This window comes from Nannospalax galili, unplaced genomic scaffold, assembly GCF_000622305.1.
Source record: "Nannospalax galili isolate Female #2095 unplaced genomic scaffold, S.galili_v1.0 scaffold734, whole genome shotgun sequence".
Taxonomy (NCBI): Eukaryota; Metazoa; Chordata; class Mammalia; order Rodentia; family Spalacidae; genus Nannospalax; species Nannospalax galili.
In genome coordinates this window covers 2,577,500-2,604,722 of record NW_008337073.1, presented here as the reverse complement: position 1 = coordinate 2,604,722, position 27,223 = coordinate 2,577,500, and the positions used below count along the sequence as shown (strand labels likewise).

General features: G+C 41.8%; 1 protein-coding gene and 1 pseudogene across 1 annotated transcript in view; one reads left to right on the top strand and one right to left on the bottom strand.

The window, feature by feature from the left end:
• The window catches only part of Cfap54 (cilia and flagella associated protein 54), a 372,605-nt gene that overhangs the window by 305,107 nt on the left and 40,275 nt on the right, over window positions 1-27,223 (top strand). Inside the window, exon 66 of the mRNA XM_029563104.1 lies at window positions 15,064-15,205. Within this exon, the coding sequence (XP_029418964.1) occupies window positions 15,064-15,205 (142 nt within the window). The remainder of the gene's footprint in view (window positions 1-15,063; window positions 15,206-27,223) is intronic.
• Window positions 4,950-5,085, bottom strand: LOC115070188 (annotated as a pseudogene).

The window sequence follows — 27,223 nt, the reverse complement described above, 5'->3', positions numbered from 1 at the left end:
GAGTGCTACATTTCAGTGGTCAGGAACATGAACTCCACTCCAGCATGCTTTGGTTTGAAGACCTGTTGGACCTCTTTATGGCCTATACAACCCTGATCAGTTTACTTAACCTCTCTGTGCCTCAGTTTTCTCTTTTACAAAATGGGACTATTTGACATTAATACCTAGAGTTAGTCATGATACTTCATACACATTACAGAGAATGCAAAGGTATTGGCTGTAGTATAGTCTACCTATAATTTAGTGTGTTTGGAATATCATATGTGCATGGCTGTAGGAGGGAAGATGGCAGAGGAACCTATGTGTAGACTTCTAGAATCTCTGGGGGAAATAAACCAGGGATATTAGGAGAGCAGATGCTCTACTAGTGGATGATGGTGGTAAAACATTAGTTTTTGTAGCAAAGAAAGAAAGGAAACTTCAGAAACCAGGACAGGAGAGTTTGGAGTCCACTCTCCAGGGCTCAAACCCAGCTGGGCAGTGCTTTCCTATCAGTACTGGTGAATACAATGGCAGAGGGTTGAAACCTTGGCTTAAGACATAGAGAACCTCAGAATATATGCACTGGACTTTCTGTAAGGTCTCAGATTTAGAAGTTCAAAAGGGGCACTGAGATTAATTATCCTTTGGGATAAGAGATTTGTTAGATAAGTTATTAATGCCAAGGAAAGACAGCATGGCAGGGTCTCCAAGAAGTATTCAGGACTACAAGACTAAATGGGGGTCCCCTTTACAGTTCTTCCTTTAATAACAAATATCAGTACCTGCCATACTATTCCTGTTCCTTTACTCCCCCAAATAGTTGATATTTGAGTGTTGATTGTTTTAAATTGAATATTACTGTATTTCTGTAGTGAGTGTATCCATCAATTTTGATTACTTCTGCAGTTATCATTGTACTGTCAATGACTGAGTCCATTGCTCTGAGCACATGGACTGGGGGTAGCTGTTGAGTTACAAGCATGGTCAACAAAATCAAAGAGGGCATGAATATATGTCTAAATGTATTCAAAGGAAATACAAATAAACAACTGAATGAAATAAAAAGTTAATACAGGATATGAAAAAATAATTCAATGAAGATAGATACTAAAAAAAGTCTTAACTGAATTTTGGAAATGAAAAGCTCAACAAGTCAAATAAAAACTCAGTGGAAAACTTCACATTAGAATAGATCAAATAGAAGACAGAATGTGGCTTGAAGGCAAAGCAGATGAATTAGAATAGTCAGACCTTGACAAAGATGAAATAATAAGAAGCAAGAACAGGACCTGTGAGATCTATGAGACACAACTAAAAGTCCAAATGTATGAGTCATGGGCATGAAAGAAAAAGAAGTAAAGCTAAAGGCATGGAACATCAATAAAATCATAGCAGGAGAATTTTCAAATCCAGGGAAGGAAAAAGTCATCCAGATACAAGAGGTGTTTAGAATGCCAAACAGATAAGATCAGAAAAGAACCATCCTTCACAGCATATGTGAAACTCCAGAAATGCAGAACAAAGAAAGAATAAGGAAAGCTTAAAGAGAGTAACACCAGGGGCTGGAGAGATGGCTCAGCGGTTAAGAACACTGGTTGTTCTTGCAGAAGACCCGGGTTCAAATCCCAGCACCCATATGGCAGCTAACAACTGTCTGTAACTCCAGTTCCAGGGGATATGACAGCCTCTTCTGTCCTCCGTGGGCATCGCATGACATGGGTGCACTTTCCTACATGCAGGCAATACACACATACACATAAAATAAAAAATAATAAAATATTTTAAAAAGTTAAATGCCATTATAGATCAAATTAACAGACATCTACAGATGATTTCCCCCCAAACATTATAGAATATACATTCTACTCAACAGCTAATGGAATTTTCTTTAAAATAGGCTGCAATATATGGGACAAAGCAAGTCCAAACAAATACAGGAAAATTGAAATGATTTCTTATATTTTGTCTGCTCACAGTGGAATAAAACTCAAAATCAATTGCAAGAGAAACCACAGAAAATACAAACTCATGAAGATTGAATAACACAGTACTGAATACCAAGTATGTCATTGAAGATATCAGAAGAGAAATTTTTTAAATTCCTGAAATCAGGCCAGGCATGGTGGTATACACCTTTAATCCCAGCACTCCAGAGGCAGAGGCAGGCAAATACCTGTGAGTTCAAGGTCAGCCTGGTCCACGTAGCAAGTTCTTGGCCAACCAGGACTGCAGAGTGAGACCCTGTTTCAAAACACTAAGAAAATAATTTCCTAGAATCATGAATGAAAATGACAACATGATATACTTGTGTGATGCATTGAAAGCAGTCTTCAGAGGGACGTTTATAGCTATAAATGCCTATATTTTAAAAATCAGAGAAATATCAAATAAATAACTTAATGATGGATTCAAAATCAATAGATGGAAAGAAATAATAAAGATCATTGTAGAAATTAGTGGAATGAAAATAAGAAGGAACGATACCAAAAAAAAAAATCAATGAATCTAAGAGTTTGTTTGTGAAAAAGACAAGCGTAACAAACCCTCAGTCAAATTAACTGAAAGGAAAAGAACCAAATTAATAAGTTTAGAGATGAAAAAGGGAGACATGCAGACTACAGCAATGAAATCCAAAGGACCATTTGGGGCATGCTTTGAAAACCTATATTTTAATAAATTGTAAAATCTAGAGAAAATAGATAAATTTCTAGACACATTAAAAAATGACCAAAAAAGTTTCTAGTCACATATGACACACCTCAACTAAAGCCTCTACAATGAAACCTTTAAACATCAAAGAAAAATATAAACAACTTAAATAGATGTATAGCAAGTAATGAGATTAAAACAGTAAAAAAAAAAAAAAAAAGGCCTCTCAACAATAAAATCTAAGGCCTAGATGGAGTTTCTGCTGAATTCTACCAGACTATTAAAGAAAAACTAATGCCAGTGCTCTTCAAATTATTCCACAAAATAAAATGGGAAGGAATGACACCAAACTCATCTTACAAAGCCAGCATTACTCTGGTGCCAAAATTAGAAAGGAATATAACAAAGAAAAAGAAAATTGTAGGCTTAACTCCCAGGTAAAAATTCATCCAAAAATGCTCAGTAAAATATTCGTAAACTAAATTCAACTACAGATCAAAAAGATCAGTCACTATGGCCATGTGGGCTTCATTCCAGATACCTGAGGATGGTTCAACATTTGAAAATCTATTAGCATAACACATCATATTAATAGACCCATGGACAGAAATCATGGTCATCTCAGTAGATGCAGAAGAGGCATTCAACTAAGTCCAATATTTGTTCCTAATAAAATATCTGAAGAAGCTAAGAATAAAAGGAACATATGCCAACTACATACGTAGTTGTAACTACATATAAACTTATAACCAGCATATACTAAGTGGGAAAAACTGCAAAGCATTTCCACTCAAATCAAGAACAAGACAAGGATGTTCACTCTTATTCAGTACAGTCTTTGGCATCTTGGTTATAACAATAAAACATGGAAAAGAAATAAAAGGGATGCAAATAGGAAAAGAAGAATTCAAATTATCTCTATTAGCAATGATGCAATCTTGTACACCAGAGACCCTAAAGATTTCATGAGAACAATCTTAGGACTAATAATCACTTTAAGCTAAGTAGCACTGTACAAAATCAGCCTACAAAAATCAGTAGCTTGAGAGAAAAATCAGAAGAAAAATCTCATTCACAGGAATGGAAACAAAACAACAACAAAAAACAAACAGGAACTATAGGAATAAACAACTAAGGAAGTAAAAAAAAAAACCCTCTACAATGAAACATTTAAACACCAAAGAAAGAAGCTGAAGTTGAAAAGAATGAATTGGAAGAATTAATATAGTGAAAATGGCTGTATTGTCAAAATTGTTCTATACATTAAATCCAATCATAAAAATTCCAATGACATTCTTCGTAGAAATAGAAAATAACAGTCCTAAAATTCTTATAGAAACACTATAAATCCTGTGTGTCCAAGGGGACCCTGAACCAAAGGAACAGTGCTGGAGGTTATCACAATACCTAGTTTCAAGTAATACTGTGTGCAGAGCCATAGTAAAAACATCATGGTACTGGCACAGACAGATATGTAAACCAATGGAATAGAATAGAGGGCCCAAGCAGGCATAGTCACCTGATTTTTGACAAAAATGTCAAAAACATGCAGTTGATAAAGGCAGCTTCTTCAACAAATCGTTCTGAGAAAACTGGAAGTCCAGTTGTCAAAGAATGAAACTAGATCACTATCTTTCACTCTGTATAAAAAATTCAAAGTTGATGAAAGGCCTTAAGGTTAATTAAGTCCTGAAACTCTGAAAATATTAGAGGAAAACATTGGGACACATCCCTACAGGCAAGGATTGTTCTGAAAAGGAGTCCAATAACTCAAGAGATATCAAGTGGAAAATGGAATTAAAAACCTGAATAACAAAGGGAATAGTCTCCAGGGTGAAGAGACAGCTACAGGTTGAGAGAAAATCTTTGATAGCTGTGCACTGGATAGAAAAGTAATACCTAGAATATATAAAGAACTCAAGAGACTAAATACCAAAACACCCTCAAGCAATCCAATCAATAAACAATGAAATGCAGTTCTCAAACAATGAACTAAATGGCCAATAAATATATGAAAAAATGCTCGACTTCCTTAAACTTCAGAGAAACACAAACATAAACTACATTATAGTTTCATTTCATAATGAAATATATATGAAATGAAATTATGATGATGTCCCAGTCATAATGGACATCATTAAGAAAATACACAACCAATGCTGATGAAGATAAGGGGAAAGGGAACTTTTCTGTTCTGTTGATAGGAATATAAATTGGTCCAGCCATAGGAAGGTTCTTCAGACAATTAAAAACTACCATATGCTGCTGCAGCTGTCTCACCCTTAGGTGTGGACCCAAAGGACTTTTTTTTAAAAACAATATATTACACCAAATCTTAAGACAAAGGACACAGGACATTAAAAAAGAGGTCCACCCCTGTCTTTGGGATCCAGTGCAGTTACTTTTCTTCTTGTGTCCAAAGGCCTTCGTAAGTCAAATTCACTGCTGGGAGGTGGCATCCAATTCCCTCCTCCCAAGGTCCTGGCAATAGCCTGAGGAAAAAAATTCTCCAAACCCTGGTTTGAAGAATCTTAATGAATTTATTGGACTTGCTGAGTTTGGGGTGCAGGTTTACTTACAGACAAGCGAGTGCCCTGTTCACAGCTGATGCCGAAAGTCCTACAAAATGCTAGGGGCCAGCCTCCTGGTTTCCCCAGCTTTTATACCCTTAGCCCCTCCCCTGCAGGCAGCTATGGCCAACCAATTGGCTGGAAGAGGGAAAGGGCGTGGCTTCTTTGCAGAGCATGGGAAGGAGGTGGGTCCATGGCTTGTCATCACAGGGTCAGAGGAACATCTTCCTGATCACACTCTCCACCCCTTCCTCTGGCTCTCATAAGTTTTCCACCCACCTCTTCCATGAATATCCCTGAGCCTCAGAGGGGGTGGGGTGACCTTTCTCCCATTGTAATAGGGTACTGGACTCTTCAAGTCTCTGCATCCTCTGTTTGTCATGGGCTGGCTGATGGCTCAATGTAGTGGTATTCCACCTACTATAAAAACACAAACAGCAACAAGCAAGAATAAGTAAACATTAATTTCAATAATAGCTCATGGGCATAAACACAAATGCTTGGATGGTGCTTTAGTAGGGGCATCACATCCATCTAACAATACAATTGCCGTGGCTTCTCCACTGGGGCCTATAACCTCTCCTGCCACAGGGGGTTGGCCTGGTCTACAATGCCAGATGTGTGTTCCATCCCTAGGAGCAGGCAATAGGTCCAATCGATAATTAGCTGGTTGTACATACACTAGAAAAGCCACTATTGCACCAGCAGGAGCATCTTGCTTTGCATGTTGATAGTGCAGCATGCGGGGTCCTTCGTTGAACAGGATAATGGGGAACAATTCTCCCCCAGCCATCTGCATAGCACTTTCTGGCACTATGAAAGCCAGTGGCAGAGAGTTTCCAGCTTAGTCCAAGCTAGATTTCTCCCTCTCCTGTGCTCACATCATGCTAAAAACACAAACAGCAAGAAGCAAGAACATGTAAACAGTAACTGCAATAACAGCTCATGGGCGTAAACACAAATGCTTGGATGGTACTTTAGTAGATGTGTCACATCCATCTAACAATACAATTGCAGTGGCTTCTCCACTGGGCCCTATAACCTCTCCTGCCACAGGGAGTTGGCATGGTCTACAACACTAGATGTGTGTTCCATCCCTAGGAGCAGGCATTAGGTCCAATAGATAATTAGCTGGTTAGGATTGTATGGAAGGTGGAAATACCATTGAACCCGATTATTAGCCCAAGCTTGCACATCTGTACCTGTGAAATGAGTGCCTCTGTCACTATCAATTCACCTTGGGCACCCATACATGACACTGAGTTCAGTAAGCCTCTTAATAGTAGCTTTGCCTGTCGCTTTCTCGCAAGGAAAGGCCTGTGGCATTGTCCATGCAAATGAGAGCATATTTACACCCCTCACTGACTGGCAGGGGCCCTACATAATCTACTTGCCAGTCTCTCACAGGAGAAGCTGCCTTGCGCACATGTCCCATAATGGCATCCATCCTCTGGGGCCATAACCGGGAACACGCCTCACGGGCCTGGACAGCCTGTTGGATGCCAGCATATTTTACCAGAATGCCGGCTGCTTTGGCTATTCTCCACCCTGTGTTGGCTCTTCTGTGGCCCGACTTGATACGAATCCAGTGAGCTGCTTCTAGGGGAACCTGAGGGCAGATAGCCCTCACCTTGGTGAGGGCATCAGCTTCCTGATTCCAGGGGGACTCACCAGGCAGTGGGCAGCCACATGACAAACTACCAGGGGCACTATCTCCTCCTGCATTTTATTATGTATGTCCTTCCACACTTGTTGTCCCCATGGGGTCATCCTATCACCTGCCAGTTTTCTTTCTCCCACTGAGCCATCCATAAAGTTAAGCCCTGAACACAGGCCAACTGTCAGTAAAAATTGTAACTGGCCAAGGCTTCCTCATTATTACTATCCATACAGCTCTCAATTCAGCCCATTGACTGCTTTCTTCTTCTTCCCTCTCTAACCACATAGTGGCAGTGTTCATCTGTATTGCCATTGCTACCCATTCTTGTCTGGCACCCCTGCTAGTGCCATCGGTAGACCAGCTGGAATTGGGGGAGCCCCTTCTAGCACTCGGTCAGGTCTTGCTGGAGGGTCAACTATAAGAGATGGAGGGAGAGGCTCTGTGCCTTGAAATGACACTGGTCCTAGTACTGCTTGCATGGCATTGGTGATCAGGCTTGCTGACACCACCCCTTGCTGTTGCAAATATGCATGCCATCTTTGCAGCGTTTGGTTTTGGGCCACCCCTGACAAGTGCTTGGCTAACAGGCCCTCCACCCATCCTTTTATGGGATATGCAGTTTTTACAGTAATGGGGGGTGGAGCCTGTAATGTATTCCACCTGTTGCAATGCTTTGTACACAGCCAGCAGTGGCTGTTCTAGTGCTGTGTACCGGGACTCTGCCCCTTTCCATGACTGGGACCAGAACCGAATTGGGACCGTCTGTTCAGGTTGTTGTTGCCACAAGCCCCAACCATAACCTTCAGGGCTTCTGGTGACTTCCAAGAGGAAGGGACACTGAGGTATTGGGGAACACAGCTGCTTAGCTTGCCCAACCAATATCTTGGCCTGCTCAAAGGCCTCTTGGGCCTTTACATCCCAATCCCATGTAGCACCTGTTTTTCTTAGATTTTACAGGGGGCGGGTAACCTGAGCAAGGCGAGGTATAAAAATTTGCCAATACCTGAGAAGTCCCCAAAATACCTGTAACTGCTTAGCATTTATTGGTACTGGTTATTGTAAGATTTTCTAAACCACTGCACTGGTTATCATGTGAGTTCTGCCTGACCATAAAACTCCTAAGAATTTTACCACTGTACCGGGCCCTTGTACCTTGTGCCGGTTGATTTCCCATCCTTGCTCCTTCAGGTGCACTTGCATGTTCCCTAAATGAGCTTCTAAATCTGTAAGGCGCTCAGTGTTAGCATTATGTCATCTATGTAGTGGAACCTCCTTACAGAAGGAGGGCAGGGTAACAGGACCAGGTCCCTGGCCAACATCCCATGACAAACTGTGGGGCTGTGGAGGGAACCTTGGGGAAGTACTCTAAATCCATTGTCGTCCATTCCACGTGAATGCAAATTGATCTTGGGATTCAGCTGCTAAGGGAATACTAAAGAATGAGTTAGCAAGGTCCACCACAGCCTGGGAGGACCCCATTTCCTACACCAGCTGATCAGATAGCAGTGCAATGTTAGGCACTGCTGCATGAATGGGAGGCACCACCTTATTTCACTCCCGGTAATCTACAGTCATTCTCCAGGAGCCATCTGGCTTCCTGATAGGCCAAACAAGGCTATTGAAAGGGCTCTGGGCTGGGCAGATAACTTCTACTCGCTCAAGCTCCTGGATGGTTTCAGTAATTTTATCTCGACCCCCAGGCAGCTGGTACTGTTTGATAGTCACCATCCTCCATGGGGTGGGCAATTTGACTGGCTCCCATCTTGCCCCCCACCCCCCTGAGTGATCGCCTTTACTGTTCGCACCCTCAACTGAAACTCTCCCACAGTAATATGTAGGGTGTGACCCAGCAGGGCATCCACCCCCAAAATGTTCTCTTGAAGGGGAGAGATGCACATCTTGTACTCCTGGGGGGATGGGTGGATAATGGCCCATTCCCAGAATGAGTCTAGTCTGCTTTACTTGTATGGTTTTATCCCATACCCATCCACTGCTATCCACTGGCCCTGATGTTTTTGGGGATTGCCATGAATTAATGGACACTCTGCCCCAGTATCCACTAGGGCCCATGTGTTTTGTATATTAGTGGGGGACCAATAAATCCTCAGTTCGACATGTGGCCTCTGGTCACCCAGTATGGCCCTCACCTTTGGGCAACCTTGGCCACCCCTTCAAGGCAGCAGTTGGGTGTGTTCCATCCAATGAGACTGCCTTCCTCTGAAGCAGGGGGCGCAGTTGGGGTTACCCGCACCTCCAGGTTCCCCGTTTCTCTTACTTCTATGGTGAATTGCTGGTCAGATCTTAAAGCCCTCCACAGACTCACCAGCACAGCATTTGGCTGCCCATCTATCTTGTCCCTAGCAACTCCTGCTCTGTGCAGATCCACCCACATCTGTGCTCAGGAGACACTGAGGGGGCCCTTTTGCTGAGTTTCAGCTGTTTTCTCTTGTGTCTTCTCGCTTCAGCACTTTTCAAACCATGTTTACATGTTGGTCTAAATCGTTTAAATCTGCCAGAGCCTCACCAGCCTCATGCACGTCACATGCGACCATGGGGCTTAGCACTGCCACCAAAGCTCCATACCAGTCTTGTGGGCCTTGCTGAATCAATTTCTTTCTTAAGTCTCCTGTAAACACTGTCCTGTCTGAGCCCGTGAACTGGGCATCAAATACAGCTTCCCTCATGTCCAGTTCTCTCAACAGAGCCTGTCCTTCCTCAATGGTTTTCCAGTCTCTAATATTCATGGGAATCTCAGCTGGAGATACCCATGTATCCCAAATTGCTCATATAAGCCAATCCATCATCGACTGGTTTCCCTCATGTTGTCTTAAATTGTGAAGTCTTTGTCTCAAAGAGGGATGAGTGGTTATGTTGCTTAACTTCTCTGTTTCTGTAGAACTTAAAATGATTCCATCTGCCCCCATATCCCATAGCCTCACAAGCCAGGTGGCCACAGGCTCCTTAATAGCTTGTTTAAATGTCTTTCCCAGTTCTAATAGTTCTGGTGCTGAGTATTCTCTGATTACCATGGTCTCCTACACTGGGCTATTGTTAAGACCTCCATCTGCATGCTGGACCATGGATTTTCCCTTTCTTTGAGTTAGAGGTCAGACCCAAGGAGCATCTCCCACTATCTCTAGGTCACTTCCTTCTTCCTCACTGCCTGACTCTTCCTAGGGGTTCCAGGTTTTAGGATCCCAGGATGGACCTTTTATTATCATTCTTATCTGGTGCCCCCCCCCCCTTTGACCTCCTAGATGTAAAAAACAACATGGCACCTCCATCTCCTTTTCTCTCTTATTTAATTTACTGGCAAGGTCAGAGACCAGTACCAAAGAGGCCAGCCTCATATCCCTCTCCCATTCTAATTCCTCTCTAACACCTTCAGTTTCCTTTCTGGCTAAGGCCTCTGCCTGGGACAGATTTCTTATTCTCAATAGCAGTGGCCAAGCAATCTCTGCCACTGCTTTTTGGCATTTCTGTCCCTGGTGTGCTACTCCCAGAGATTTTTCAGGGCCTCTCCATACTCATGTGGTGGCCCCCACCAGTCAAGCAGGCATGCCACCCCCTACCATCTACAAGATGGCTGCCACCCTGGGATCTCTCCCATCGCCCCCAACTGTTTAGAAGGCCTCACCCTAGTTACATATCTCACTGTCCACTGCATTAACTGCCACTGCAGCCACCCCCAACAAGCCTATGGGAATGGCCCACCAGGTTAACATTTCCTCAGCCCACACTCTCCCCTGACTCCACTTTACTTCAGTTGTTGGTCTCTTTCCCCATATCAGGGACATCATCAATGCTCTTCCAAAACTCATTCTCAGCTGTGTCGTATCCTGCCAGGCTGCGCCAATTGTAAGTCAAATTCACTACTGGGAGGTGCATGTTGCATCCAGTTCCCTTCTCCCAAGGTCCTTGCAACAGCCTGAGGAAAAAAATTCTCCAAACCCCAGTTTGAAGAATCTTAACGAGTTTATTGGACTTGCTAACTGAGCTTGGGGTGCAGGTTTACTTACAGACAAGCGGGTGCCCCCCCCCATTCACAGCTGATGCTGAAAGTCCACACCCAGACATAAATCCTGTGGCTCTGTACCTGGTTTCCCCAGCTTTTATACCCTTAGCCCCTCCCCTGCAAGCGGCTATAGTCAACCGATTGGGTGGAAGAGGGAAGGGGAGTGGCTTCTTTGCAGAGCATGGGAAGGAGGCAGGTCCATGGCTTGTCATCACAGGGTCAGAGGAACATTTTCTGGGTCACAGACTCTTAAGTCACTGTAACACAGAGATATTTACACATCCATGGTTATTGTAACACTGTTCACAACAGCAAATTTATGGGATCAGCATAGGTGTTTATCAACAGATGAATGGACAACATGTTATTTACATAGAGCAGGTATTTATTCAACCACAAAGGAGAAACGATTATGTTTTCTGCAGGAAAATGGATACAAATTGAGATAATCATATTAAGCAAAATAAGCCAGACTCAGAAAGACAAGTATCACATGTCTTCTGATTTGTGGATCCTAGATTTTATACAGAGGCATACACTGTGGGGATGGGAGGGGACAGGATGAATACAGAGTTCATGGTGAGCTTGGAAGAAGCTGTCTTTATGAAACCCATTGCAATGTATAATACATATATGCTTATAAAAGTTTGAATTAAAATCAAGACTTAGGCAAAATAATGGCTCTCTGTCAGGTGGCAAGTCAGATGTAAACTCCACCAGCTCTCATCCTCTTTCCCTCTGTAACTCAACTTGATTTCACACTGTTTCCAAAGTCAAACCCTGTGTTTCCACCATCCTGTTACACTAGTTCCACCAAATAGGACCACTCTTTAAGTTTTGTTCATGTTTATTTTTTATGTTTCCTATCCTGTTTGACTACATTGTCTAAAAAAAAATTTCTGTCTTAATTTACCTTCAGCTCCATTGTTGCATTCTGCCTCCCTTTCTTCCATCATAAGACAGGAATGAGAGTGCTTCCTCGCCTAGCTTTCTCATGGTCATTGGCCTTGAGCCTGGTGATAGACTAACGTGTTCTGGGAAGATGACAGCACCGGTGCCTGCCAAAACTCGCTCTCTGCCCTGTGTGGTCTGGTGAAGGCTGGGTGGAGGGAGACCTCTTGCTTCCCCATGTTCCCTGGAGAGTGCTGCTTGTGTTCTGTGGCTTTCAGGTCACAGGACTTTTTGGCCCTCTCATGAAAGAGAATAAAACAAGAGCTGCTTCGAGTGCTGGCAGACCTTCAGTTACTCAATTTCTTCTTCTTTTTTTTTTTTATTTTCTTTTAAAGCAAAATGGTAGAAAACCAATACCCAGGTCATCTACCAGCATACAGAAGCAACAAAATCAAGATGTTCTACATTTGCTTTGTAAATCCAGAAACACTGCAGGCATCTTATTTATTTATTTTTCAGAACCCACAAGGTTAACATAATTATAAAATCTGCAGCATAGAAAGACATCAGGATCATAGGCTTCTTCCAAAATTTGAATTTTCCTTAATGTTGCTGTGCTTATAATCAGCAATAAGTTATGAAAGTGGGGACAAGCTCTTGTCGGTGAGATTGTCACAGTCCATGGCGCCAGCAGTCTTCCTTTGCTCACAGTGGGAAGTTTTGCTCATAGCCCAGATGCTTTGTGGGGGCCTAGATAACTCTTTAGAAAGCTGCTCTGGGCATTTACTATGAGGAAGCCCTTGTGGTTTCTGGGTTCCAGATGTTCATGAACAACCTGCAACTCAATGTCAAATTCTTCTTATAACACCAAGTGTTATAACAGAAAGCTGTGCTTTTATTTTGAGGTGCTAAAAGTTAAATATGAGGCCCTGTATATCCCAGGCAAGCATTGCACTGCTGACCTGCACCCTCCATCCTGTATTGTTTTTGAAAAAGAAATGGGAATTTGTTCTCTAGGTGCTAACATGAGGAATGGGCTTTAGGATGCCACCTTCCCTTTATGTGACATTTTATGGTGAAGCATATACAATTAAGCTATTTCCTCCTTACAAATGCCTTGTCAACTACACAGAGTATTTTTTGAGTCTAGCCTAGCAGACAGAATCCGAGTTTCAGAGATGCTAAGCAACTTGCAGAGGGCCACAGGACAAGGGGAAGGGCCAAGATGTGGGCCAGGTTCCCTGTGAAGGAGCAAGTGTGACTCACCACATCCTATGTTCTTTCTCCAATGGGTGGATAATTTTCCCATCTTTCCTTTTCTAGAATGACTGGATACAGCCAGCTTTCTTACTGAGCAAGTTTTCCAAACAAACTTAACAACAAATCTTTACATTTTAATCGTTGCCTTTAACAGAAAAATGGAATAAGGAATACCTACTATATAAATTTTAATTCTCTTATATAGATTTCCCCCACACACACTTTTTGCTGCCAAGAACAATCAGTGAGGTAACAGTTAGCATACCATGTTGTAGGTGAAGATGCTGTAGGACACTGGAGAATTGAAATTCTTGTATATTCTCCTACATCACTAAGCTCTTTGGATCATCTACTCATTTGCATAATAATGGTCCTCCTTTTCTTTGTGTGTATTTATGCTCTTCCAGTGGATGGAGTCACTAAGGGCCATGCAGGTGACCTTTGCCTCTTCCAACTCTGTGGTGTTTCTAAACAACATTAAAGTTATACCTGAATAAAGAATCGGCCTGTCTCTTAGCTTTTAGTTTTATAGCCAAACTCTGAGAATCACCTCTTTAAGATCTCTCATGGAACCATGCTCCTAACCCAGTTTACACCAGAAATTTTATTTAAACAGTTTCTCCAGCATGAATTGGGGAACTACAAGCTTGGATCTACCCTTATCTTGTCAGAGAATCTTGCCATTTGACCACAGGCCTAAAATATCTCATATACACAATGCCACACACAGTCTTCTATTCTCACTGCTTCCAATGAGAATAAAAATAGAAATGAATATGCTTTGATATAATAATTCAAACACATTCACATTCATTCACTATCTTGGGTAAAAGGCAAGGTGGTGCCCTGAGGGATTAAGGTCAGGTGTCCAGGTCACAGGGAGCACATGGCTCAACAAACTTGTCTACGTTACAAACAGTAGTTTTTTTTTGGTGCAAGATTAAGTAAAAGTCTTTAGTCCAGATTCTTTCCATATTGTAAGTCATCCCTTACACAATTACAAGTCCTTCTACCTTTGGCTTCCACACCACTGTCCACCTCTGTTCTCAGAGCATCCCATGTTCACTGACCTTAGTCCCCCAAGCTTGTCCATCTGCAGCATCATCAGGGACAGCCACTGTGCCCTCTACCTCTTCTGTAGCTCATTTTCCCCTATTTCTTTACTTCTGCTCTCCCTGCCTCTATCACACTAACACCCACACCCACACTCACACACACCCCCCCACACACATGCACACACTAAAGGGTTGCATGCTCATTGGCCTTATCAAGTCCTTGATGACTTCCATAGTCTTTATCCTGGGTCAGCTAGACAACCACAGCATGCCATTACAATCTACATAAGAGTAAATCTTCTGTGGATTGCCTAGAGTTTCTTGCTGGTGCCAGCCAGCCAAGATGGACAGTACCTGAAAGGGGAAGTGAGGACTGAAAGAAAAAACAAGAGACAGAAAAGATACTTGGGAGGGCTGTCAGTAGAGACTGCAGCCTGGGTTTATTTCAGCTTGCCTTTTTATAGGGAGGAACTCAATTAGTTTCAACAGCTGTTTTTCCCACCTGTATCTGAGGGTCAAGGAGCAGTCAAATACTTGTTTTGTGAGCTCCACCATATAAACACATTCCTCCTGATTTGGCAGATTAGGTACTGGTATACAAAACACAAACTCAGTAAACAAGCAAGCCTGCCACAGCTTATGTACATAATGGATTAATAGCTCCCAACAGTTTCTTGTCCATATAAACATTTATTTTCTTTATATTCATCCTCAGAGTAATTTGGGTAGGTACCTTGCTTTCATTGTGCCCTTGCCAAGTTGCAATGTAACCTGGGTGTCTAAGTAAACATCATGAGATTTAAGACTGTTGTTGCTTTGCTTGTGTTTCCTGAATGAATGATTAAATGAGGATGAAGTTTGGGGACTTCAGAAACCTTACTGTTAAATAAATGCTTACTTTACACATCTTATTGATTCTAAAACCAATATCCTTCTTAACTTTCCAAATAAAATACATATATATGTATTTGTTATTTTTAGAGTCATCTCAATTCATGAGAAACTATCTAATCTTGCACAAATAGCTGAAATATCATTACCGGCAATTCCAGAAGTTATTTCAACTGAAAATATCTATGAATCAGTAGAACCAGAAACAAAATCAATTGATACAGAGATGGAAGTAAGTACATTGTTAAATAATGGGAAAGTGGGATTGCTGTTGCAGGATGGATACCATTGAAATGGCAAAACTAACTCCATTTCATTCTAGCTGACTTTCGCTTTACTCCGTGTTTTTGTGCAGCCATTTCCACTGCAGCCAGACAGGCAGAACACCTCATGCAGGTGGTTTCAGGGAGTAAATTGTTTCTACAATACTGGGAAACTTACAAGTGGCCAGGTAGCATGTCCAGATAGCACATCCTCCCTCCCAGCTATACCTGCATCTCTATGGAATTTCTACAATTCTGAGAAAGTTTATTCCTTATCAGAAGTTTTTGTTAACTGAAAACCTCTTTGTTAACTGACCTGCCCCTGGTCTGGTGTAACTATGGTGATCTGATGTAACTATGATTATTGGCTTTGCCCCTGGAATGATGTAATTGTGGTTTTACACTTTGTAAACCCTGCCCTGCTTCTCCTCAGGGTCAAGAGTTCTTTTGGGCATTAGCCCCCTCTCTGACCACCAGCTGTTAATAAAGGACTCCTAATTTGATCATCACTGTGCATCTTGCTCGGTATTACACCATTGTTACATGTGATTATTTAAATTACTTTTTACTTCATCAAAACAGAAGTATCTAACTAATCTTGAACTTCGTGATTCTTTCAACCTCTATTTTCTTTAACTATGGCACCAGATAGGGCCCAACTATGTGTATTTGTGTGTACATGTTTGTGCATACATGTGTATTCATGTGTACCTGTCTGTGTATGTGGGAGTATGTGCATATGTGTGTACACACATACGGAGGCCAGAAGTCAACCTCAAGTATCATTCATCAAGGTGCTGCCCACCTTGTTTTTTTGTGACAGGATATCTCACTGAACCTGGAGCTCATCAATTAGGTTAGACTGGCTGGCCAGTGAGCCCCAGGGATGCGCCTGTCACCTCCTCCCAAGCTCTGGAATTACAAGCATGTTCTTTCATGCCTAGCTTGTTTTTGTTTGTTTTTGTTTTAAATGTGGATTCTGGAGATCAAACGTAGGTCCCCATGGTTGAAGGCAAACACTTTATTAATCAAACTATCTTCCCAGCCCTGGTCCTACTTTTTGACACAAAAGTTTTCTGTGAGACTCTGACAGTGAATGCAAAACCAATCCAGGGAAACTGATCAGATGTGACAGAAATGCAAAGACAATGCTTTGTATCTTTAGAAAACCGGCTTTACTTCTTCTCTATTATTTCAATATTTTCATTACTTACATATGTGGATGAGAACTAGAAAGTAGAGACAAGCCTCTATCAGGTGCTTTAATGCAGGCCTTATGGTATGCTATTAATCCGATCACAAGGCTAAGGGGGTTTTGTACAGATGTTTGTGTTTTGTAGGGCTGAGCCTAGCAGCCTGTTTTTTCCTAAACTTGCCTATTAGGAAGGTCACTCTACTGTCCTGGGGTATGTTGGTGATGGGTCCAGAAGCGCTGAGGTGCCTCTCTTTGGGAATGGAGTGGAAAGTATTTACTTTCCATGGGGTAGGGAACTTATATCTTTCCTTATCTACTGGTTCCTTACATTTCCATTTGTGTGTTGATCTGGTTTCTTAAGATACAATTCTGTAGCTAGTGTGGATTATTTTTTAAAGACCAGATTGACCTAAAAGGCCTGCAGTGAAAAGGAATGAGCTCCTTCACAGCATCTTCTCCTTCACAGCATCTTCTTGCTCCACAACCCTGCTCTGCAGAATCAGCCCCTGACAACTCTCTCAGCTGTTTCTCCCGTTACTTGCTTTCACACCAGTAACTAGCAGCAGTTGGGAATAGTGAGACACACATAGACTCCAAATCTGAGTGGGTCAGCTGGGGGCTCTTGCCAGCTGTCCTCATGGCCACATCCTGAGCTGGTGGCAATGTATACTGTGAACATCTAGTCATTGTGCCAGGAAAGAAGGGGGCAGATCACACACTGGTCCTTCAAGTTTTCAGCCTGTCGTTTGCACTAATATATATTGTTGTTGCGGCTGTTGTTGTTTGCCAAATAAGTCACATATTGTGCCAACAATTTCACTGACAGCTTGGAAATAGGAAAGCCAAAAAGATAACTGAACTGGTTCTAATGGTGGCCATGAATTGTTCATTGTTTTTTCATTGAGGTGTCAAATTTAGATGATATCTATTGATTTTGTATTATGGTTTTTAAGGATTTGGCAAACTTATTACTTCCTTTCTCCCAACTTTCACTTCCTTTTCCCTTTGGAAGAGGGTTACATCACATTTATTGAAAACAGTACTCCATGTTCATGTTAACAGGACTCTGTAACAGTGCTCACAGCCGGCTCAGGAGGTGTCCTGTGGTTATGTCCTTTCTTCTTTGTTCAGTTTTCTTGGCTCATCTTTTATCCTTCGCTTTTTCCCACTCTTTACATCCAAGCTTTAGGTGTTTGTCCCCAGGTGTTTTTATACAAGGGCTCATACTAATCACACAGTGTCTCAGTCCCATTCTCTTCCTGTGCTGGCCCATCGTCTCCCTGTAGTTGAAGCCAGGCTGTTCTCAGAGCCCGCTGAGTGGCTGTTTCTGGTGGAGGCCCCAGAAGTGTGAGCCACATCCTTGCTTTTCTTCTCTGAAGGCTTTTAGGACCCTCCCCTTACTTTTAGTCTAGTAATTCTTTTTCTCTTAAGTCATTTTTGGCAAGGTGAACATTTAATTGGTTACCAATAAGAACACCTTTTTAATTCTTAAAAAATACCATTCGCATAGCCTTGTATTTTCTTATTTACTTCATCTATGCACTTTTATTATGTGGATGTGTAAAAACTAGCAACATTTTGGATTTTTTGAGTATATTTATTGGCACTTTCGGCCCCAATATACTAGCAGAGTGAGCAAATGCGTTTTCCATTATCATGAAAGCAACCAGCCCAGATGTAAGAGAGAGTATCAGGCAGGTACAGTTAGCTTTTGTAAAATGCCACTTTTCAGCATTTAAGTCTTCGGTGCTGTCTGCCCGGATTTATCATGGAGCAGATGCCTTAGAATTCTGGTTTCATATCCTTTTCACCAGCCTTAGTGGTTAAAATGTGAATTATTGTGCTTACTGATAAACTGTGGTCACAATAAATCCTCCAATAGGTCAGATAGCTCACGCTATCTTGAACGCAGGAGATTCTATGAAGAGATCTAGATTATACATTTCTCTCATAAAGAGTGTGTTGCCTCTCATGTGTATTTTCAGAAAGAATCTGACTCTCTTCACACTTCTTTTGTAGTGTCCTTACAATCACAGTTTTTCAGTCACAAACTTATCTTGGTGCTATTTTTGAGCCACAGTCTAGACTATTCCTTCCTTCAGTTATCCCTAGGCACATTCCTCCATAGCTGATATATGGAAAATTGTTTTCTCGCAAACCCGCCTGTCTTTTAGCTTAAATTGTCTGAGGCAGGAGAACGTCCATAAATGAAAGTGAGGACTCTAGACTGATTTCTGCCACTTAGCTTTACTGTCTAGGGTCAGACCAACCAATCCTTTTCTGGAACTAATTTTCCTTTTATCTCTAAAGTAAATAACCCTTTCACACGAAAATGGGCTGTTTGGGTAGAACAAGAGTCACCAAGGCAACCATGGTAGTTAGATGTAGGTGTAAAATTCATAATGAGCCCCGTGTCTAAGCCAGGAGGTTGACTGTGAGTATAAACAAGTCAGAAATAAAATAGGCACATAGAGGTGGAGGGAAGATTCCAGAGCCTTTCCTTAGCTAAGGTCTGTGACTTGCCCTCATGTCTGACTTGGTGTGTGGAGTCATTGTAAAGTAGAACAAACTCCATTCTTGATGTTCTTTGTATTTTTAAATTTGTTTTATTCATTTACAAGGTGTTTCTTTAGCTTTAAAGTAGGATGTTTTAGGTATGATTAGGTTTCGTTAGTTCTATATGTGAAAACATCAAATGGAAGAAATTGTATTTGCTTAGAGTTGAACTGACAATGAATTAGTTCATACCATTTGTAAGTGGGGAAATGGAAGCAATGTATAAATCCTTTTTCCCCACAATAATAAACTACACTTTTAAAAAGCTAGATCCTGGGTTACATCAAATCTTATTGACTAAATTTGCTAAATTTGTTGTCATGACAGTCTTCACTTTAAGCTAATTAGAAGCTAACTGGGATACTTAAAGAGATCAGTTTGATCTGGAATTGGACAAGATTTCATAGCTTCTTTAATGTGGTAAATTTATTTCTATCACATGTATATTGTTGGTGGGTTACTGAATATAAAGGTCTAAAACATGTGCCTTTGGCTGGCATGTGAGGCGGTGGGCCTTACTCGTTTCTACCTGTTTCCTTTGTTTTTCCTTACTTCCCTCCCTTTTCCTTTTATTGTTTCCTTTGTCAAAGTCTATAAAGTCCAGAACAAGCCAGGAACTTTAGAACACAGGTGTTAATTTAAGATGAATTAGGAAGGCCACACAGCTAGTGTTTTAATAATTTCTGAGTCCTTCTAAAATGAACAACATAGTCCCAGAATGACTGAGTTCTCTTTATATGCCATTCATAGCTTAGCATATGTTCCAAGCAGATCCAAATCTTTACAACACAGGAAAAGACTGGGGATGTAGCTCATTCGATAGAGTGCTTGCTTAGACTGTGTGAAACCCTAGGTTTGATCTCCAGCGTACCTTTAAATCAGATGTGGTGGCATATACCTGTAATCCTAGCACTTGGGAGGTAGGTGCAAGAGGATTAAAAGTTCAAGGCCATTCTCCAGCCTCATAGTGAGTCCAGATCATCTAGGCTACATGTTCTAAAAAAAAAAAAAAAAAAAAATTGAGGTCAGCATGCCCTCCATTTAACCCTGTAAAAACCAAACAAAGCAAAAGGATGCTGCTGAACTGTGCACACAAACCCCACAGTTTATTAAAAGAACTTGTTGTCCCCAGAACAGGGAATAGAAAAGAGCAGCTACACCTCCTTTTTAAGCAGAATTTGGTCACAGAATTAGGTATTCAAGTGAAGTCTCAATGAAGGCATGTAGATGTTTAAGCATCCTAACTAGCAGCTTAAATAGTTGGCATGTAAAGAAGTTGATTTTCAGGAAATCACGATGGGCCTCTCCTTGCCACCACTGCTCAGCTAACCATAAACCATCTTTATGCAGAGGACACTCTCTAAATGAGCCTGGAAAAGCTCCCACCCAGAAATTCTAGCGATACTTCGTTCTGACCTCTTGCTGCTTCTTTGTGAGGTTCTTTCCTGTTTTTAGCCATCGGAATTTTCTACCTGCTGTGTTCCTCTCTGAAAAATATCAGTTTGGAAATGCTGCCTTTCAAATCAATGTCATGATACCCATACTGTTGAGTTCGTTGTTGCTGTTCAAGAAGCATCCCCATCATGCACACAACTTTCAGATCACTGGCACGCACATTCATCAGCACTCAGGGGAGGGGGCTCACCAACAGAAAGTGGCTCGATTGCGGGGTCTGGAAAGACACCACTTTTGAGGGCCAGATGTGGGGTTGGTAAGCACAGTTAGGGAACTTTCTATCTAGCCTCCATTTTGAATGATCTTAAGAAATTTTGTATATGGAGGGTAGAGATGCTTATATATTTATTGAAGATCCTTTTATTTGAAATTAAAATTATTTGGTAAATAATGGTTTGATATTTAGGGAGGGTTTTGGAGGGGAGTAATGCATTGATAAGTTATAAACCTGTTGATTCTGCAGAAAGGTATCGTTACTGATAGGATGCCTTTACTTTGTGCGTGATTCAGATCGTTGTCTTACATTTCTTTTATCCAAACTATTTAGGCATCTGAAATTTTTCAACCAAGATTTCAGTTATGTGCTGTGATTTTTATTTGTTGCAATACATTAAACTTCAGAGGTACTTTGGGGCTCAAAAGCTAGGATTTCTAAGTCAGTATGTGCATTTCACATAATAAAGCTGTTAATGGTGAGCAAAGTATTATATACTAACTAGATTTTCCACATCTGTATAGTATATTATACGTATTTTGTGGTATTGAGATTATAGAAAGTTTAGAGTGTCAAACATGCGTTTAATGTGTATTTTTAAACAAATTTATGGCAATTAAAATATTTGGAGACAAGGGTATCATATTTCAATTTGTAAAAATCTTTTTAACTCTGCTGTGTCATTAAGATGCTTTGTATAATGCCAAACCATAGCTGGAGAAACTAAGTTTAATAAATATCAAATAGACTTTCTGTACAAAAAAAATGAAAACAAACAAAAACTAAGATGCATACAAGCCATATTGATTCTAAAGTGTAAACACCTTATTTAGAGTGGGACTATGCTGGCATAGTAGCTTACTATATGTTTGCCAAATTGTGTAATGGTAGTTCAGCAAATATTTATGGAATGCTGAATAGTATAAACCAATTGTTAGTACAAAATGGGGCTAGAGAGATAGCTCAGAGGTTATGAGCACTGGCTACTTTTGCAGAAGACCAGGGTTTGGTGCCCATCACCCACATGGTGGCTAACAACTGTCTGTCTGTCCATAACTCCAGTTCCAGGGGATCCAACACCCTCTTCTGAGAGCATTGCATGCACCGGTGCACTTAAATATATGTGAGCAAACACTCATACACATAAAATAAAAACAAATAATTAGCATAAAATTAATAAATATCAAATATGGAAGTACTATGGAATCATGGAAAAAAAGACAGTCTTGCATTAGCATCTGCTATTAAATTCTTCCTAAGAAACCATTGTTGCAATCTTGGGGATGTGAGGATACATGGAAGTCATACAACTGGGTTCGTGTCATGGAGGAACTTAACCATTATGTCTGTTAAGTACCCTAAGGTCATTCACAGTGATCCCAGTCACCTGGTAGTGCCCTCTTAGCAAAATGTGGCACTCAAAACCTGGTGTTCAAAAACATTGAAAATAATCTCAATCTTTAGAACCTGTCTCAGGAGAGATCCAAGGATGTATCTTTTAATAGCATATAGCAAAACTTCCTGTAAGACTCTTTTTCAACTCACAATCTAGCTTCTTGTGACTAAAATGGAACAGATGATGTAGCTACTTATATACAGAAGAGGCTGGTTTAGTTCACTGTTTTGGAGATTCCCATTTCAAATGGTGTGATGTAGACTCACCAGGTGTGCCCTTGTGAGAGGCCTATGGCAGAAGATAGATGACAGATGGGGGTGCACCAGCTGAAGCAATCACTTCTTGAGCCAATAAACACAGAGAGAGAGGTGGGTAGGGGAAAGGAGAGAGGGGGAGAAGGAGAGGGGAGGGAGGAAAAGAGGGAGTAAGGGAGAGGAGAGAGCATGAGTGAATACTGGGTGGGGCAAGGCTTGCTTCTTTTATAACCACTCTCTCTGGAGAACTCAGGGGGTTACAAGAGAACTACCTACTTAGACTTTCCAAGTTTCCAAGGACCTAAGGATGTCCCATGATGCCCCAACTCTTATAAGTCTACAGGACCTCTCAAGAGCACAACTCTGGTAACCAATCTCCTAATCACATGCACCATTGGGAGACCATTTAAGCATATTTGAACTGTAGCAACAACTGCATTGCTAATATATCTCGCTGACATCTCCAACAGTCAGTCCTTCAATATCTGTCTCATTTGACTCACTGTCCCCCCAAGCTCAATCTACACGGAGCGCTTTGTTTCTTCTCTCCTTCCCACCTTTGCTCTGCTCTTTATTATGTAGCTCAATTCAGTGTCGCTGACGTCTAAACTTCCCCTTTTCCTCTGTCTGGATTCTGTACAGAGGGTAAGGTTTCTGGAATCTTTCTTTTTAGGATGATATAACTATTGATCAAAACTATTCTGTTTTTAAAATATCATTGATACAGTTCGTGTGTGTGTGTGTGTGTGTGTGTGTGTGTGTGTGTTAGGAGAGAGAAATCTGAGCTAGACTTTTTAGGAAGTAGTTCAGACAGCATTTTATTGCTACTGTAGACTGAAATAAGGGCCAATTTTCCTTATATCCCCACATACCCTCGATTAATGAGCTTTTTAAAATGTCTCTTCCTCTTCCTTGACCGTGGGCTCTTTGCTCAGGGATCTTAACAATCCACATATAGCCAAGATCTAGCTCAAGAACTGAAGTACAGTACCTTTGAAAAGTATTTGCGTAATTTCTAGTGGGAGACCTATGGAGAAAGTTCATTCCGGACTGAGGAGAGAGCAAGAGAGAAGATACGAAGTTAATGGGCTGCATCTTCCACCCAGGAGTCAGTAAGACACGTGTGGCAGAGCACAGGTGGGAGTGTAGGAGGCAGGCAAGGTTGAGAGTTGGATGGAGGTAAGAGCTCTGGACTTGCATCTCTGTGGTCTCTGGGGCTGTTATCTCTGATTCCTCTCCACAGCCAGTAGGGGGCAGTCGATAGATGAGGAATTAGTGAGTAGGGAAGGGCTGTGGCAAAGCAAGGCTGGGTTTAGAGGAGTTGGAGGAGGCAAGAGTAACCCCTCACCAGAGGGGCATCTCATTCTATGATTTGTTCAGATGACCATGGTGGTGTGTGAAGCAGAAAATGAGGAAGTAAGGTTTTGAAGGCTGGGAAGCAAGTTAGGAAGTTTTTCTCCCACAATAGATAAAGTAAGGATTTCAACTAAGCATAAGAATTGACTTTAGTATCTTGAAGTCAGAGGGCCATCTTTCACAGAATCAATAGATGTTCTTTCTAAGGGAGAAGAGGCAAAGCCTGGGTAAGGGTCGCTCTGGCATGGTCTCTGCCCCTCACCAGCTGCAGCATACTTCCCACACTTTCTGTCTAGTTCTGCTGAGCTCAGTTCTTTCATGTGTGTGACATCAAGGTCATGTGAGGCCTCCAACGCCCGGGCCTTGAATAGGCCAATTTCATAGTGTGTGTGTGTGTGGTTTGCCTCAGACAAAGCCAGAGCAGCAGACTATTACTGAGGCAAAAATCTCTGCTTGATAAATGTTGAGACAGGCGGTGGAAGGCATCTATCAGGTGGCATTGGTACCTTCATCTGTTATGTGAAATGATGAATGGTGCAGACAGTGTCATTTTGCTTGATGGTTCTGATGAAATCATGGCAGTAACCCATCATGGCTGCTACTCAAACCCTTTATAGAGAGAAAATGTACTTTAGCGAGTAAGAATCAAGGGAAGTTTAGGAATCTAGGAGTAGTGCAGGAGTGGAAGTATGCTCCCCTGTCTGGTTACATGAACTGGAACCTGGAGGGTCATCATCAAATATGGTGATAAGTGCTGGGCCTCCTTCCTGCCCTCTAACCCCTTCTTAGTCTCTGAAAGCTGGATTATAGCCCAGATGGTCTGAGTAGCCTCCCAGTAGGTCACTCTTCCTCTTGTATCTTTCTGGACTAGCTCACTTTTCAACTGTGGTCAGAATTTTTTTTTTCTTTTGTCTTTTTGAGACAGGGTCTCCCTGTAGCCTAAGCTGTCCTGGAACTCACTATGTAGACCAGGCTGGCCTTGAACTCACAGAGATCCTCCTGCCTCTGCCTCCTGAGTGCTGGGATTAAAGGCATGCGCCACCATGCCTGGCACAGAATTTTTTTTATTCTTGTAGTTTACTTCCTACTAATTTCTTATCGCTAAAACTCAGATTCTCTACTTTGGTATGAACATTTAAAAAGTTATTCTCCAGCGTATTCATCAAGTCTCTTACTTCCATACTTCCTAAATACCCCTAGAGAAAAGACCACGTCAGATCCCCTATATTCTAGTTTACTTTCATGTTGCTGTGATGAAAACACTCTGATGCATACCAACTTGGGGAGGAAGGGTCTATTTGGCTCACAAGCACAGTTCATCATCAAGGAAAACTAAGGCAGGAACTTAGGGCAAAAACTGGGGGCTTCCCTGACTTGTGTTCAGCCTGCTTTGTTATATAATACAGGACCACCTGCACAAGGGTGGCATCACCCACAGTGGACTAGGCCCCTCCCCACATCACCAACAATCAAGAAAATGCCCTACAGACATGGCTACAGGCCAATCCAATGGAGGCAGTTCCCCAATTAAGACTCCCTCTACCCAGGTATGTCAAGTTGACAACTAAAGCTGTCCAGCACAACTGACTCCTTTGTCAACTTGACACACAAACACATCACTATTAAACCACAAGCTTTCCATTTCTTATGTTCAAGGCGTGATGTCAATATTAATATCACAACATAAGACAGTACAACTTTAAAGTTTCACAGTCTCTACAAAAATTCAAATATTTTAAATATTCAAAGTCTCTTTTAAAATCTTCTAACTGTGGGCTCCTGTGAAATCCAAGACAAGTACTATCTTATTTCAAAAGGGAAGGATTCAACACATTTAAGCAACACCTAAGTCCAGCAAAGTTGCTCAGTGTTGGACATCTAGGATTCACGCACAATCTTCTGGGCTCCAAAGGACTTGGGCAGCTTTACTCCTCTGGTTCTGCCATTCATACCACACACAGCTTGTCTGATAGGCTCAGGCCAGCTGCTGGTCTCTTGTTACTCACAGCTGATTTTCAGCCCCAACTGACCAGCATCAATTGCCTCAGCACAAAAGATTTCACTTCCAAAAATTCTTAATTCTTCTTAATTCTGCTCAAACAGTCCTGATGGAGTCTTTGCTTCCCTTTGAAGCTTCACAAGCCATGCCTCTATCATCTACACCTCATTCAGCATTGTTGTCCTAGTTTCTGTAGACTAGCCCACTGAACTCCAAGGATTTTCCAAACCAAGGCTCCCTAAATTTCCATAATCCTCCCAGACATGTAGGGTCAGGTCTGGTACCAATTTCTATTTTAGTTTGCTTTCAGAGTGTTGTCATGAAAACATGCTGACCAATACCAGCTTGGGGAAGAAAGGGTTTATTTGGCTCACAAGCACAATCCATCATCAAGGGAAGCCAAGGCAAGAGCTCAGGGCAGGAACTGGGAGCACAGACCATGGAGGAGTGCTGCTTACTGGCTTATTCCCCTAACCTGTGCTCAGCCTGCTTTCTTATACAATACAGGACCATCTGCCCAAGTGTGGCACCACCCACAGTGGACTGGGCCCTCCCACATCACCAACAATCAAGGAAATGCCCCACAGACACGGCTACAGGCCAATACAATGGAAGCAATTCCCCAACTGAGATTCCCTCAAGCCCAGTGTGTCAAGCTGACAACTAAAACTGTCCAGCACAACCTATGTTCCTTGAGAGTACACCCCTTGTTGCTCATGTACACCACACTACCCCTGCCTTGAGTGCCTTTGTCTCCATTCTCAGTTTAATCCTTCTGCTCTCTTTTCCATTTGCTTGTTTTTAAAAATTCTTCCACGATTTCATTATACAGTAATATAATTATGTTATATAATATACGTGTAATTATATATTGTACTTTGATCGTCTCTCCCCATGATCCTCTTTTCCCCTTTTTCCTCCCACTCAAACCCTCCTTCTTCCCAACAAGTCCTCCTCCAAATTCCATGTCCTTTTTTTTGTTTGTTTGTTTCTTTGTGACTCACTGCATTTAAATAGGGTTTCCTGCATGAGGATGGGTAAGGGTAACTTTTGAACATGCCTCAGCATAAGTGACTGTTATGTGACATCCCTCAGCATGAGTGACTGTTGCACACTCAACCCTAAGTGGGACATCTGGATCACCTCCTCCAAGACTCCAGGAATATCAGGGAAGAGGGCAGAACGAATATAGGAGCTGAAGGATAGAAAGGGGTGCTGTGAAATACTATCTTCTGATCACGATGTGGATGCTGCACCCATGAACTCACAGCTACAGTGGCAACCTGCACAGGACTGGGCCCGATAACATTAAGTCATAGAGAAGGAGCTATAGGCAGCTAATGGTTGCTGGGGGAGGGCCGTATTCCTCAGTGGAAGCCACTGGAAAGCTGCCCTTCTGCTCTTTTAGGGCTCAGTTCATGAAAACCTTCTAGGAAGTCCTCTTTACTCACCATCCTAAGAATTTCTCTCCAAACACTAGGATCCTGTAACCTGTCCATGTGTTCTGACCATATTCTACTTTTACTGTGCATCTATTTTTCTCAGTAAAATTTATTTTGTAA